Genomic DNA, 14,696 nt, shown 5'->3' with positions numbered 1-14,696 from the left:
TCGGGGGTTGCCTGGCTCAGAGGGGCTTACCATGCCGCTTACCCCCGCCTCCCAGAGCCTCAGCGAGCCGCGTCCAGGAGCTCCTGCCGCTCAGCCCGCCGGAGCTCACAGCCCTGCCCCCTTACCACGTGGCTCTGAGCGGGAGGACCTCAGGCCCCGCCCGAGCCTCACCGCTGTAGCACTGTCCAGGGCCGCTCCTGGACGTGGCGCGCTGAGGCACCGGGGGATGGCGAAGGCGGAGGCGGGGGGGGAGCCTCTGACATTCTCGTGGGGGGCCCCTGTGGGGCCCGGGGCAAATTGCCCCACTTGCTCCCCCCTCTGGGTGGCCTTGGTGGGGGAGCTGGGCAGAGCCGGGCGGGTTAAGATTTGGGGTTATGATGGCAGGTGGGTGCCGGCATGGTGGGAGGCACTAGACTATGTTTATTGTGGCCAGCGGGTGGTTTTAAAGGTGCCCTGCAAAGAACCCAGCTGGGGCTGGTTCTGCCTCTTCACTGCCGGATAAAGTCTGGGATGCCACCCACCTGATCTGCCAGCCACCTTCTGCACTGGGGCTTTACCACTCAGAAAGACGCCGGTTGGGCCTTTGTGTGCAGGGGAGCATACCACGCTGCCATGTTGGTGTTCGCACCCCAGTGCGCTCCCATCAATAGACGTGTCTGACTGGCGCTGGGGATGGATGGGTGGCATTTCCCCGCCATGCCAGGGCAGAACTCACCCATCTGGGCATGGCTAACCCAGCCCTGCCAGCTGGACTGCACTCAGCCCATCAGTAAGTGCCCACCAGACTCCCCACTATTTTCTCTCTGGGGTGGGGGACACATAACAAAACCAGCACAAAATTCCCTGCCCAGCTGTGTTGTCTTCAAAGGGGCACTGCCAACACCTGGCAGCAGACTCCCCGGGCGCTAGCTCTGGACCAGCCCTGCAGTCCCAGGAGGAGATGCTGGCTCCTGAATGGAGGTGACGTGTTTTCCTGCCTGGCCTGCAGACGCTAAACTCAGCATCCCCAGACCCACCCACCCCAGGTGCGGGGAGATGTTTGTGGCCTAGAGTGAAAGGGCCCGAATCGCGCACAGGGCACAAAGGCTGATGATTGGGTGCCCTGCTGAGAGCCTGTGCCCTGGTCACAGTCCAGCCGGAAGCCTGTCAGGAGCGCCGATAACCCCGCCAGCCCTGGCTCTCCGCCCGCCCGCTGCACGCACATGGCAAAGGCAGAGGCTGTCACTCCCGGGGCGGCTGGGCTGGCCCCGCATGGAGCCTGCCTGACTCTGCCGGACCTGGTGACCCTGAGGTGATGTGTACGGGGTCCTGTACGGCAGTGCGTGGATTTCCCCAGGCAGCCAGGCTGGGGCGGGTAGTTGGGTCCCTGGAGACGCTGCCGGGCTTGGGACCATGCGTGCGACTCTCCCAGCAGCAGGATAGATGTGCAGAGGCCTGGCTGTGGCTGCAGGTCCCCTGGCTCCAAGTCATAGAATATCAGGGTTGGAAGGGACCTCAGGAGGTCATCTAGTCCAACCCCCTGCTCAAAGCAGGATCAATCCCCAACTAAATCATCCCAGCCAGGGCTTTGTCAAGCCGGGCCTGAAAAACTTCTAAGGAAGGAGATTCCACCACCTCCCTATGTAACCCATTCCAGTGCTTCACCACCCTCCTAGTCATAGAACATCAGGGGTGGAAGGGACCTCTGGAGGTCATCTAGTCCAACCCCCGGCTCAAAGCAGGACCGATCCCCAGACAGATTTTTGCCCTAGATCCCTAAATGGCCCCCTCAAGGATTGAACTCACAACCCTGGGTTTAGCAGGCCAATGCTCAAACCACTGAGCTTCTGATCACACAGCCCAGGGCGGGGCCCCAGCAACGGTGCTCTGAGCCAGGCTGCCTGCACCGTATCTGGGGAGCCGACCGAGCCGTGCTCCATAGACCTGCACACACAAGCGGTGGCCACACCGGGGCCTCGTCTGCCCTGCACAGGAGCGAGCCCCCAGTGCTTTGACGGTGCGGCTCAGGTTGCAGCTCAGCCTCTTGGCCTCCTCTCCTCCCCACCCCAAGCCACATCATCCAGGCATCCACAGCTGTTTAGCGCGCTAGCCCGAGTCTATTGACCTGGGCTGGGAGGTGTGCTCCAAATGCTGTGTAGACATAACCCTAGAGTCCTGGCTCCATGCCCTCTCCCCCTGCAGCGCCCCGCCCTGATGGCAGGGTCCAGGCCCTCTGCCCCAGACACACCCATTGCCCAGCCCCCAGGGGTTGGGAGGGAGAGCTCAGTGGTTTGAGCATTGGCCTGCTAAACCCAGGGTTGTGAGCTCAATCCTTGAGGGGGCCATTTAGGGATCTGGGGCAAAAATCTGTCTGGGGAGTGGTCCTGCTTTGAGCCGGGGGTTGGACTAGATGACCTCCTGAGGTCCCTTCCAACCCTGATATTCTATGATTCTATGAATGCCGAGGGGAACTTGCCTCTAGGCCTGACCTGGAGTTGTGCTGCCGCAGAGCGGGGATTAGCCGCATGGCCCCAGGGCGGGGAACGGCTGCGGGGCGAGGTGTTGGCAGAGGCCTCGCCCAGAGCGCTGTCGCTCTAGCAGTGGCGGGGAGCTTGCCCAAAGCCCAGCTCCAGGGGCAGTTACATGTGTCAGGGTCACAGCAACTCGTGCTCAGGTGTGTGACCCATCCTGAGCGTGGCTGCCAGGCAGTGACAAGGCCTGGGGACCGAAGAGGCCAGCGTAATGCCCCACCTGCCCTGGGTGGTGCACCTCGGGGGGGTGGGGACATGGGCCGCAGGCTGCCCTTGGGCACTCCAGCCCCCTATCCAGGGCAGGTGGATGGTCTGGGGCTCCCCACTGCAGGAGGGCAGCAGGCAGCTGCAGCCAGGCGGGGTGGCCGCCTTTCCAAACACCACCACTGCATGCTGGCCTGGTGGACCAGGGTGATTTAACTAGTAGAGGGAATCTCACAGCGCTGAGTGCCCGCAGCCTGGGGGGCTGGGCTGGGACACCCCCAGAGCCACTGCAGCGTGTACCTGCCTAGCTTTAGTGCACGTTGCAGTGACTGCGGTGGCGGGGCCCACCACACGCAGAGCCCCGCGGAGCACAGGCTCCCTGCACGCTGGCCAGACAGGAGCCGAGGGCAGACATGCGAGAGACGCGAGTGCTGAGGCAAATGAAGCCCCCGCATGCTCTCCGATAGAACTGGCAGCTGTCAGGAGTTTATGTTCAGCCGCCTTCCATTGCAGCGCGATGCCCAGGCGGTGGAGGGCTCCTGGGGCACGAACACACACGCCCCGTGGGTGCGACCCCCATGGCTCGCCGGGCGCTGTGCAGCGGGTGACTCAGCGGTGAGCAGCTCGCTGGAAAAGCTCTCTTTATTTACAGGAATAAGGCCACAGCACTGGGAAATCAGGCAGGTTAGGAAAACGTCTCACAACAGCCATGAAAGGAAATATTAAACGCCCCCAGGCTAGCGCCCCTGCAGAGCTGACCAAACCGGAACAGGCAATTGCCAACCAACCCCCAGCTTCGAGTGTGGTGAACCCAGCTGGGTGGGCAGGGCCGCCGGGCTCCCAGCTCCAACCTGGGCAGCAAATGCAGGCCTCTGGCAACTGACAGCAGCTGCAGGGGCCTCCAAACCCGGGGGTTCCCCGTATGACCCGGGAAAAGCCCACGAAGGCGGGTGCCCCAGACAGCGTCACAGAGCAGAGATCGGCCCTGAAGCCAATAGCAGGAATCCGGGCTTGGCCCCCACATGGAGCGCCAGCCTGTGAGTGGGGCAGTGGGTGGAGTCCTGCCAGGGACCGGGCACTCAAGAGAAAAGGAGGCAACGTTTGCTGGCTAGAGACGCCTGCGCCAAGCCCCGTGGCCAGGCCATGTTGCGTGGGGCTCCTCTCCTGCACGCGGCTGGTGTGGAGCTCGGCGAGGCCTCTGCGCTGCCCCATCTGCCTGGCCCTTCCCGTCTCTCATGCTGAATGCTCCCCCTCAGCGTGTGGGGCAGCCTGGGGAATCCCTCCCGCATGGGATCGCAGCCCACGTTGGGGGAAGCGTCAAAAGTCTTTCTTCAGGGATTCTGTTGCCAATGACCAGGGGCCAGACGTGTCTAGCAGGCACTGGGGGTGGGCACGGTAGTAGCCAAGCGCTCGCCCCCAGGCCCACGGTGCCCCGAGAGTCTCTCTGGGCTTTGGGCATTACAGACGTTGCGCCCGCCTGGCACAGAACGTGCTCGGCTTTCTACGCCTGGACTCCTGTCGCCCCCGCGTCCAGCGGCTGCAGCACGACCCTGGTCTTCTCGCCCCTCCTGGGAATGGCAGAGCTGTTTGGCATGGGACTGTGGGCAGCAGGGCAGGGGGCCTGGCACTCCCCCATCGTCCCCGCAGTGGGGCTGCTGGACTCCGCCATCCAGGCACCTGGAAAGGAATCACCTTTTACTAACAGCGAGCAGCAGTGGCCGAGCAGGCTGAGAGCGTGACACTGCCGTCCACGGGCCGGCCAGGCCTGGCATGGGGACCCCAGCCCTGGGCAGAGCAATCCCTTCCGAGGGGCCACGGGGAATTTTCCTTGTTCACAAGGAGATCGTTTGTACCGTGTTCCCCCTGCAGGCCGCGAGCCCGAGTGAAGGCCCAGCGGGGCTCAGAGGAAAAAACCCGCTGGCCCATTTGGGAGTCAGGTGCTGATGACAAGGGACGCTCTGAGCCTCTGCCCAACAAGTTTGTTTCCTCGTGGGATGGGCACGATGGCAGGACTTGCCACGCAGAGCCATGGTGTCTCCAACTGGTACAGGGCAGGGGCATGCCCAGAGGCAAACCTGCAGGCTGAGGGGCTGGAAGGGCCGGGTCTGGCCTACTGCCTGCACAGAGCACTCAGCGACACGCCAAGGGCAGTGGGCTAGGAGACCTAGTGTCTCTTCCGGCTCGGGCACAGCCTCACTGCACCATAGGTCACGTCCCAGCCTCGTGCACCCCGCACCGAGCAGCGGGAGACCAAGCCCACCCCGCCCAGGGATGATGGCCAGGAGCCAAGAGAGGCCTACACGGGAGCAGAAGGCCGCAGCGCAGGACACATCAGAGTGTCGAGGGTCCAGGTCAAAATGTATCTGGCCCAGCGCCTGACCTTGGATCAAACCTTCTCCTCTGCCCCGTCCAGCCCCCATGGATTCAGGCATCGCTCCCACGTCACACTCATGTAACCTGGCTCCCTTTCTGCCAGTGCCCCTTACTAGCCTGACCCCCAGCTCCCACAGCACTGCCCAAAGCGGCTTTGCCTCACCCTCACCCCAAGCGGTGCCCATGTCAGCCAGTCACCTGCCAGGGTGTCCTGGGACTCAGAGCCAGGTCAGCGCCTGCTGGGAGCTAATCACTGCACGCAGTACACTGCAGTGCCCCAGGGACGGACGGGCTGAGCCTGCTGTGGGGAGCGGCAGCCTGGCTGGGGGCAGTGCATGGGGGCTGGGCTGTGGAGCTCCAGGGCTGGGACGAGGCCACCAGAGGCTTTGCAAATCCAGGTTATTTTGTGTGGAGCTGAGCTGCATCCAGAGCCCCAGGGTGTGTTTGTGCTTGAACCGGGCCCTAGAGAGCCATGTGCCCAGCTGGTAGAGTTCTTGTGCCCGCCCACCCCAGCCCAGGCTGCACACTGGGCAGGTTATTCCAAAGTTCACTAAAATTTGCACCTGCCTCCAGATCAGCTGGACAGGCCAGTGTCCCAGCCTGGGGAAGCCTGGCCTGGCTGGCTCACTGGTTTGATCCAGCGTGGCCACTCCTGAGGCCAGGCCGGCATGAGAAGGGACAAGGTGCCAGTAATCACTAAGAGGAAGAGACTGGCTTCTTCCCTGCAGCTGCCCTCACTGTCAGCCCGCAGCGAGGCGAGGCGAGGCTCCAGCGTGGCTGCGGCGGGGGAAGCAGGCTGCCCTGCAGCCGGCGCCCGTCTCTAGCCGAGCGTCTCACCTGCTCACTGAGGCATGCAGGTGTGCGAGGCTGTACAGGCCTGCGTCGGCCAGCTGGCGCATTGGCAATCAATGGGGAGTGAGGGCTGCACATACTGGCCCAGCTCCCTGAGCCCCTCCCTGCTCGCAGATGCCCAGTGGGACCCAGGCAGCGATGCCGCACTCCAGTAGCACACACCGCAGCTACAGGGAGGCCAGCAGCATGCTCGCTGGGCGGCAGGAGCGCTGGCTCGAACTGCTGGCCAAGGCACATGGTCATTTAATCTGTTCTGTGATAGCCTTGGGGGTAGGGGGGGCAGTGCCCTGCTGTGGGGAGGCTGGAGCTCACCCCAGGATCTGGGCAGGCTGCTCCATGATGGCCAGCACTGTTGGTAATCTACAGAGAGCACCGCCTGGAAGAAAGGGGGGGGGTGATGCTGGCAGGCCAGGTGCCAGCTCATGCCAAGGTCCCCATGTCTCTACTGGACACTGACAGACCCAGGGCTGGAATCGCTGTAGTTCACGTGGGGGTTAATACTGATCAAATAGGTATGCGGATGATAAGGACGTGTTTGGTGGTTGGCCTCTAGTGAATGCCTGGGAGATGCCCCCTGCATTGAGCTGTATTCCATACCATTGGAGTGGGTGGAGGGTGAGCCTCTATGAAGCGCCACTAATGAGTGTGAGGAGCTGCTCTTCTGCAGAAGTTGTTACACCCGCTCCTGAAGGAGGAGACCCAGCGATACCAGACAGGCTCTGGTGGGATCCTGCGACTGGAAACTCCTACATCCGGATTGAGAAACTAAACGCTCTCCTGTCCTGCTCTCCTCCCCGTGAAGATGCATCACCGAGTGGACTCCTCCGTCAGCTGAGTTTGCAGCTGAGAGCATTATGGCCAGAGGGGGATAAAACCCCTAGACAAAAGGAACTAGGTATCTGTGCTGCTTGGACTTGGGGGTGGGGGCGAGGAAGGAGTTTCCTAGGCATAAGCAAGGGATCCCCAGTGCTCAGCCTGGGTTAGCCCTAAAGGACAATAGAGCTTGCTGATTATAGACACCTCTGTTACCCTTTGAAAGCTAAGACCTCATTGGTGTGTGTCTCTATTCGCTTGCTTTGACCTTGTAAATAACTCTAGTTTTCTTCTCCTAGGTAATAAATCTTCATATAGTTTATTAGAGGATTGGCCACAAGCGTTGTCCTTGGTGAGAGCTAACATGCAATTGACCTGGGGCAAGTGACTGGTCCTTCGGGACTAGGGGTACCTGACCATTGCTGTGATTCTTGAACTGAAGAAGGGTCACCTGTCAGGGAGATACGCTGCCGTGGGTGGCAAGCCGGAGCGGAGTACCCTGGGGCTGGCGGGTCTCCGTGTTCAGGCTGTCAGAGTACCGGGGCAGTTTGCATTTGGGGCAGTTGGTTGGTTGGAAGTTCAGGGGTTTGTGCCCAGGTTTTTATCAGTCTGCCCTGAGTTTGGCACTCACACTTGGGAGCGCTACGGGGCAGAGGGTGTTCGGTAGCAGGAAGGGGCTGGGACACTTATCCAAGGAGTCGCCAGAGGGGGCTGTTTGGGGACTTTTTCCTGCTCCCGGTCACGGGCTGGGTGGGGAACTCTCCTCCCTTTCCTAGCCGCTGGGTAGGAGCGGGCTCCAGGACTCTCCCTTTGATTGTTCTGCCTCCCCTCCTGGGGAGTCTCCCAGCGGTTTTTTCTCGGTGCTCCCTAGGAGCCTTGGCGGTTCTCAGCCCCTGCTCTAGGGGTGAGTGGAGGGTGCTCCTGTGTCTGGCCTGGCTGGCACCTCACCTAGGCACCATGTGCCCGCTCGTGTGTGTCACAGGGACTCCACAGAGGACAAGATTCTGTTCCAGCCCCAGCGTGGGAGCAAGGCCTGGAGCCGGGGTTCTGGGACCCTGCCAGGAGGGAGGGGCCCAGAGCTCAGGCTGCAGCCCACGCCTGAACGTCTACACTGCAATGAAACAGCCCCGCAGCCCGAGTCAGCTGGCAGGGGCCAGCCGCAGGGTCTAAGTGTAGACGTGCCCTGAAGGGCCCGGGGATGCTAACGGCTCTGGCTGATCTCCTGGCCTAGTGCTGCCCAGGAGGGGGCGAGTCCAGGGCTACCCAGAGAGTGCGGTGCCTGAGCAGGCTTCGGGCACCCTAGGCCACCCTAGGGACCATGGTGCACGTGGCTGGCCCCCAGGAGAGGCCTGGCGGGTGAGGCGTGCGTGCCCTTGGCTGGGGAGGATGCAGTGCTGCAATGCCAGAGCAGGCCGGCCCGCCAGTGTCCCAGTCACCGTGTGCCAGGCAGCACGAGCACTAACACTTGCCGTTTGGCCCAGCGAGGGGCCGGGTCCCGTTCAGTGCTGCCTTCCCCTCCGGCTTCTCAGCAGCAGGTGTCCCCTCGGGCCTCTGGGAGTACTTGGCCTCCATGTCCTCCAGCCAGCCGGTGCTCCACTCCCAGGTGGGAAGGGGAAGGGGCTCCGCTCCAGCCCACGCCGCGCCCTCCCAGCGCTCGGGACGGGGAAGGAGCCCATCCAGCGGGGAAGCGGGCGGCGAGAAGTCTGTGGGAAAGAGCAACCCCAGAGTTACGCTGCGAGGCTCAGGGAGGGGGTGGGCGAGAGTCGGTGACCCCAGGGACCCCCGGGCTGGCCTGCGCCCCGCCCCGCCCCATCGTCACTAGGGGTTACACTGGCGTGGCAGGCGCAGCAGAAGGGCAGCGTGGCTGACGCAGCGCAGGGCAAAGGGCCAGGCCATTCCCATGCCAGTGTTCAGCAGGTGGAGCAGAGCTCGGAGCCCACTCCATGGGGTGCCAGGGCACGTGCGTCTCAGAGCAGGGACGGGCGTGACCCTGAAGCCCGGCCACTGCATGGGGACAGGCCTGACCTCGATGCTCACGTGGCTCCCCCCAGCCCAGGACAGGTGGCCTCGCGCTGCTAGCTGAGAAGTGGTGCTAGGGGCTGACAACATTGCCACTTCGCTGGCATCGCACAGGGCTGGTGTCCCATCCATGGCGCTGGCACCGCCAGCTGGCACCTCAGGCAGTCAGGCCCCTCTGCAGACACAGGCCTCTCCTCAGAGCCTGCTCCCTTTGCAGCGTCCTACAGGGCCCCTGGTCTGCAGCAGCCTCCCGCTCCCTGGCTCCCGTCCAGCTTCACCCTGGGACCAGCTATGGCCCTTCCTCTCACAGGCACAGTGTAGGTGCGTGCCAGGCACACTGGGGAGCGGCCGCTGGAGCTAGGCTGGGAGTGACGCACCGGGCTGGCACTGCAGTGGGCGCTGGCGGGAGGAGGAGCTGCGCCTTGGGCCAGTGAAGCTGTTTCAGCTGGACAAGGTACAAGCAGCCCGGAGAGGCGCTAACCCAGCTGGTTCCCGCTGGGCCCTGCAGGAAAGTCAGCTCCTGGAGCACAGTTGCCTGTGGACGAGGTGTGAGTTGTGTAAACGCGGGCGCCATAGGGCATGGCTGAGCTCAGCGCATCAAATACCCTGAAAGCCCCCTGCCCTCGGTGAGGGGCACATGGGCCCCTGAGAGCCCCCACCTTCAGTGAGGGGCAGGTGTATCCCTGAGAGCTCCCCGCCCTCAGTGAGGGGTATGTGGGTCCCCAAAACCCCCCTCCCTCAGTGAGGGGCAAGTGTATCCCTGACAGCCCTCCACCCTCGGTGAGGGGCTGTGATGTTATGAGTATATTATAATATCTCATTGAAAGGTGTCAGGGCCAGAAAAAGTTAATTAACTCACAGACTGACCTGACCCATGGCCGAACTTTAGAGATTGGTTAGGAAGATGCGTAAATGAATAGAGCTTTGAAATGCAAGTCTGCATGGTTAGAGATAGACGGGTAGAGGGTTGCTCAGGGCTTGGGATGTAAGCAAACAAGTCTTGTCTATTGCTACAGCTTTGATTCAAAGATCGAAAAAGGAATATTAACATTTAGGAAGACCCTTGAGTGAAATAGCATTATTGTCTATATGTCTCTTTGACGGTTGTGGTAACCTGTATCTGAACTGTTCAATGGATAAATTGCCCTGTGCTAATTGCCATGATGTTGAGGAGAAGGAAAGTTAAGCCTATTGTTTTCTCAGGCCAAAAGGCTGCTGGAAATGTATAAAAACCCTGGGACACAATCCTTCTTCATCTCAGATCTGCTTTGGGTTTCAAGAGGGGGAAACCTTAAGCCATAAGGATTGAGATCCACAGTCACCAACTGGAGTCACCCTGAACATGGACATTGGACTATAACCTATGGACTATATCTAAAAGGACTTTTGGCAACTACAAGCTCATCTCTGCTAAGTATCTGAACCTCAAGAATTGAATTCAAGTCTGTCTGTATATTGATCTTTTAACCAACACTCTCTCTCTCTTTTTTCTTTTTCAATAAATTGTAGTTTAGTTAACAAGAATTGGCTATAAACGTGTATTTTGGGTAAGATCTAAGTTATAATTGGACCTGGGTGTGTGGTGTGTGGCTGATCCTTTGGGATTGGAAGAACCTTTTCTTTATATGATGAGATAAGATTTTCAGTAATCATCATCATATGTTTCACATGTGTGGCTGGACCGAGGCCTGAGGCTGGGTACTTTAAGGGAACTGCATTATTTGGACTTCTGAGTAACCAGTGAGGTACTAGAGAAGCTGTTTTGGGCTGGCTTGGCTTGGCAAATCTAAGTATTGGAATATCCACCAGCTTCTGGGGTTTGTCTGCAGTTCACTCTAATTGAGTGACCTCAGCTGGCTCCCATGGGCAGCATCGTCACAGGGGCAGGTGGGTATCCGAGAGCCCCTTGCCCTTGGTGAGGGGCTGGACATAGCTGGGAGCAGTTCTGGGCCCAGTAACTAACAGAATCATGTGGCTCCCCAAAGAGCTAAGGGGGCGACACAGGCCCATCTGGCTCTCTAGCCGGTTCGTCAGCGATTCTGGGCAGGATGCACCAAGACCGCGCGTCTCGTTTCCTTTTGCTATCTCGTCTGCTCCCAGTGCTGTCGTTTCGGGTTAACAGTAGCTAGGGGACCTGGAGTGACAGCGGATTTACTGAAGCCCAGACCCTGAGCAGCAGGCGCAATGCAGTACACGCAGACGCCCGAGGCTGCAGTGTGCAGAGAGTGGGGCACGCTCTGGCCTGACCCCCCCGGCCGGGGCCCCTCTGCGGGGACGGCGGGCAGCGCATGGGCACAGTTGGGTTCTGCTAGTGTAACGCCAACAGACCCTGGTTGTCAGTGGGCAGGATCGAACTGGGGACCTCTGGAGCTTAGTGCATGAGCCTCTACTGCATGAGCTTAAAGCCAACTGGCTGTGAGCTAAGGCTGTAGAGCAGACTCATTAATCTCTCTCTCTAAGTGGTCTCGGTGCCACTAGATGGGACAGAACGCCACCCCCAGACGGTGTGTGGGTTACACTAGCAGTGGGTTACTACATGAGCAGCTCTTTGGCTGGGCTGGGCAGAGCCGGGGGCATGTCCTGCCTGTGCCTCTGGGAGGTGAGTCAACGCCGCCTGGGGCATCGCAACCAGAATTCCCAACCCCTGAGAACGGACGTCTCCCTGGTGCCCGCCCAGGCTGGGCAGACAGAAACCTGCCTGTGCTGGTCACACAGAGGCAGGGCACAGGCTGTAACGTGCCCCTAATCTGCTAACCTGGGCGAACACCTCCCCGCTGTGCCCCGGACTCCAGGGACCATCAGCCCGCCCGCTGGAGAAGGAAGGCTGCACACCGCATACCGACCCCCAGGAGGCACGGGGCCCCCTGAGTGCAAGGCCTCTGGACGCTCTCCCTGGGGGTGCACCTCCGCCCTGCACCTCCCCCTGCTGCCCATACTCTGTGCAGGTCCCTGCTTCTGCTGCTGTAACACAAACTGCTCTTTCCACATCTGGATGAGATGTCTTCCCCTCAGGGAGAGAGATCTGGGGGGAGAGTGTGTCTGAGCAACCCCCTCGCCCCAGCCCCCCAGGGCAGTGCCCCAAGCGTGGGGGCAAGCAGGGATCCCCACGGTGCAATGCAGCATAGGGCCAGACAAGTGCAATAGCCACGCAGGCGTCTGCCCTGCCCGTGGGAGAGCGAATCCTAGACCAGACCAGACCAACCTGCCCTGGCCAGCCTGGGGGTGTAAAATCAGGCCCCAGTGTCCTCTCTAAATGCAGCCTCTCCTCACACAGGAGCGGCTGCGCCGAGCGTGCCCCGAGGCTGGGCGCCGGCACACACTGCTGGATCCGTGTGCACAGGCCCGCCCTGACTAGCGCTGTCAGCTCCAGGGTACGGATTCCATGCCAGACCTTGCTCTACTCTGCCGGCCGGCACAGAGCCTGGTGCTGGGGGGACGCCCTGGCCAGCTTGGCCCTGAAGCTATGAGCCCGGCCAAGTCACCCTCCCCACACTGTCACGTTCCCAGGGGTTAGGTGCAGTGGTTCTTCAGAGCCCCCATTAATTAACATCTGCAGTCCCCTCTCCAGGGCAGGCCAAAGAGGTTTGGCAACTGAGCTCTTAGTTAATTGGCATTCTCGGTCCTAAGAGAAACAGAAAACTAACCTGCCCCCCATCTGCCCCTCCAACTGCCCCCAAGGCCTGGCAGAAAGCAGGGCCTAGTGCAAGCGCTTTGAGCGCCTATCCCCCGGGCTCTCGGCACAGGCACGGGCGGGATCCATGTACCTGGGTAGGCCTGCTCGGCCTCGCTCGGGCTCAGCCCAAAGCAGAAGCTGTCCACGGCCACGGCCAGGGCCTGCGCGAAGTTGGCGTCCACGAGGAAGGAGCCGTCGGAGGAGCTGACCAGGCTGCAGCGTGTGCTGGTGAAGTTCTCCTCGGAGACCGAGCCCCAGCCGTTGAGCAGGGAGCCGCCCAGCGAGCCCTCCGCCTCGCTGCGGCTGGACGAGGGCGTCCGGCAGTACCGGCGCAAGAAGGGCATGGACTGACAGCCGCCCCCCTCCGCGTCGGGGTCGTCGTCCTCTTCGGGGGCAGGCCCCGCCCCCAGCTCGGAGCGCAGTGGGCCGCAGATGTACCCGTAGGTGTGCGGGGGGGAGAAGGCGCTCTCCTGCCGGTGCCTTTGGAGAGAGAACGTGGAGCTGGCATTAACGTGGGCAGTAGCCTTAGACGGGAACTCACGGCCCCAGTGCAGAGAAGGCTGGGCCTGGGCTCCCTGGGGGGACTCCGATCCCTGCCGCGGCAAAGTCTCGCTCCTGGGGTGGTTCACGGCCAGCCCTGCACTTCCCAGTGACACGCGGTCCAGGGTCCCACCCACGCTCCCCGGGGCCCATTCAGGGGCCAGGGGCCAGCCCGAGCTTATTGACACGTTCTCAGCCGTCAAACCTGCAGGGTGTGACCCCCAGCTCGTGGAGCGTAGCCGTGACTGAAATGGGGGACACCTGCCTGATGCACTAGAGCTGCTGGGGTGTGAAGCCTGCTGTGGCTCGATGCAATGGGGCTGGGTGCAGGGGGTCTGACGGGGCAGGGTTCGCGGCTTGGCTGATGTCCCCTTAGAGCCGTATGGCTGCAGGTACCAGCTGGTAGGTTTGGTTTTTCAATCCGGCCGGGCTGGTTTGCTAGCAGCTCTGCGCTATGAATTGTCTGGGGCAGGGCTCTGGCCTGTGCTGTGCGGGGGACCAGGCGAGATGATTACAGCAGTCCCTTCTGGCCCTGGCACCTATGAAATAAACCCATTAAAAACACCCTGTTGCTCCTTACTGCGCTACGGCTGCCCTGACCCCTCACAGCTGGAGCACACAGGCAAGTGAGGGTGAAGATATGTGTGTGTGCAGGCAGGTGTGTGAATGTGCAGGCGGGCATGTATGTGTCAGTGTGCAGGCAGATGCGTGTGTTTGTGGGGGTGAGTGTGCAGACAGGTGAGTACACGTGTGCAGGTGTGTGTGGGTGAGTGTGCAGGCGGGTGTGGTGAGTGTGCAGGTGGTTGTGGAGGTAAGTATGCAGGTGTGTGTGTATGCAGGCATGTGCTTGTGCGGGGGGGTGAGTGTGCAGGCAGGTATGGGTGGGTGGATGTGTGCAAGCAGGTGTGTGCATACAGGCAGGCGTGGGTGTGCAGGTAGGTGTGCATGGGGGTGTGAATGTAAAGGGGTGTGTGTGTGTGTGTAGGCAGGTGTTTGTGAGTGTGCAGGTGTGTGTGTGCATATGGGTGTGTGTGCAGGTGGCTGTGTGTGCAGGTGTGTGTAAGCGCAGGCAGCTGTGTGTTAGTTTTTCAGATGTGTGTGAGAGAGTGTGCAGGTGTGTGTGGGTGCAGGCAGGTGTGTGTGCAGGTGAGGTGTGTGCAGATGGCTGCATGTGAGTGTGCTGGTGTATGTGCAGGTGGCAGTGTGTGTGTGCAAAGGTGTGTGTGTGTGCACAGGTGTGTGTAAGTGGCTGTGTGTAAGTGTGCAGGTGCTTTTGTGTGTGCAAGTGTGTGTGTGTGAGTGTGAAGGTGTGGGTGTGTGCCTGCAGATGGCTGTGTGTGTGTGTGCAGGTGGTTGTGTTTGTGTGTGTGTGTGCAGGCAGCTGTGTGTGAGTGTGCAGGTATGTGTGTGTGTGTGTGTGTGCGCATGCATGCAGGTATGTGTAGGCAGCGGTGTGTGAGTATGCAGGTGTGTGTGTGTGAGTGTCCAGGTGTGTGGGTGTGTTCAGGGGTGTGTGTGTGTGTGTGTGTGTGTAGGCAGATGTATGTGTGTGTGCAGGTATGTGTGAGTGTAGGGGTGTGTGTGAGTGTGCAGGGGTGTATTTGAGTGTGCAGGGGTATGTGTGAGAGTCTGCAGATGTGTGTATGTGCAAGTGTGTTTGTGTGTAGGTGGGTGTGGGTGCAGGCAGCTGTGTGTGAGTGTGAAGGCAGGTG

The 14,696-nt window shown here is 60.8% G+C and overlaps 1 protein-coding gene across 1 annotated transcript in view; it reads right to left on the bottom strand.

Annotated features, from left to right (window-relative positions):
* Positions 1-3,360: 3,360 nt before the first annotated feature.
* ROBO4 (roundabout guidance receptor 4) overlaps positions 3,361-14,696 on the bottom strand; it is a 71,354-nt gene continuing 60,018 nt past the window's right edge. Inside the window, exons 16-18 of the mRNA XM_029912893.1 lie at positions 12,536-12,924; positions 8,222-8,455; positions 3,361-4,391 (exon numbers count right to left, since the gene is read on the bottom strand). Coding sequence (XP_029768753.1) covers positions 4,216-4,391; positions 8,222-8,455; positions 12,536-12,924 — 799 coding nt within the window. The 3' untranslated portion in view covers positions 3,361-4,215. The remainder of the gene's footprint in view (positions 4,392-8,221; positions 8,456-12,535; positions 12,925-14,696) is intronic.

Source organism: Terrapene carolina, unplaced genomic scaffold (genome assembly GCF_002925995.2).
Source record: "Terrapene carolina triunguis isolate 2854851 unplaced genomic scaffold, T_m_triunguis-2.0 Scaffold374, whole genome shotgun sequence".
Classification (NCBI taxonomy): domain Eukaryota; kingdom Metazoa; phylum Chordata; order Testudines; family Emydidae; genus Terrapene; species Terrapene triunguis.
This window is presented reverse-complemented; position numbering and strand designations above follow the sequence as displayed.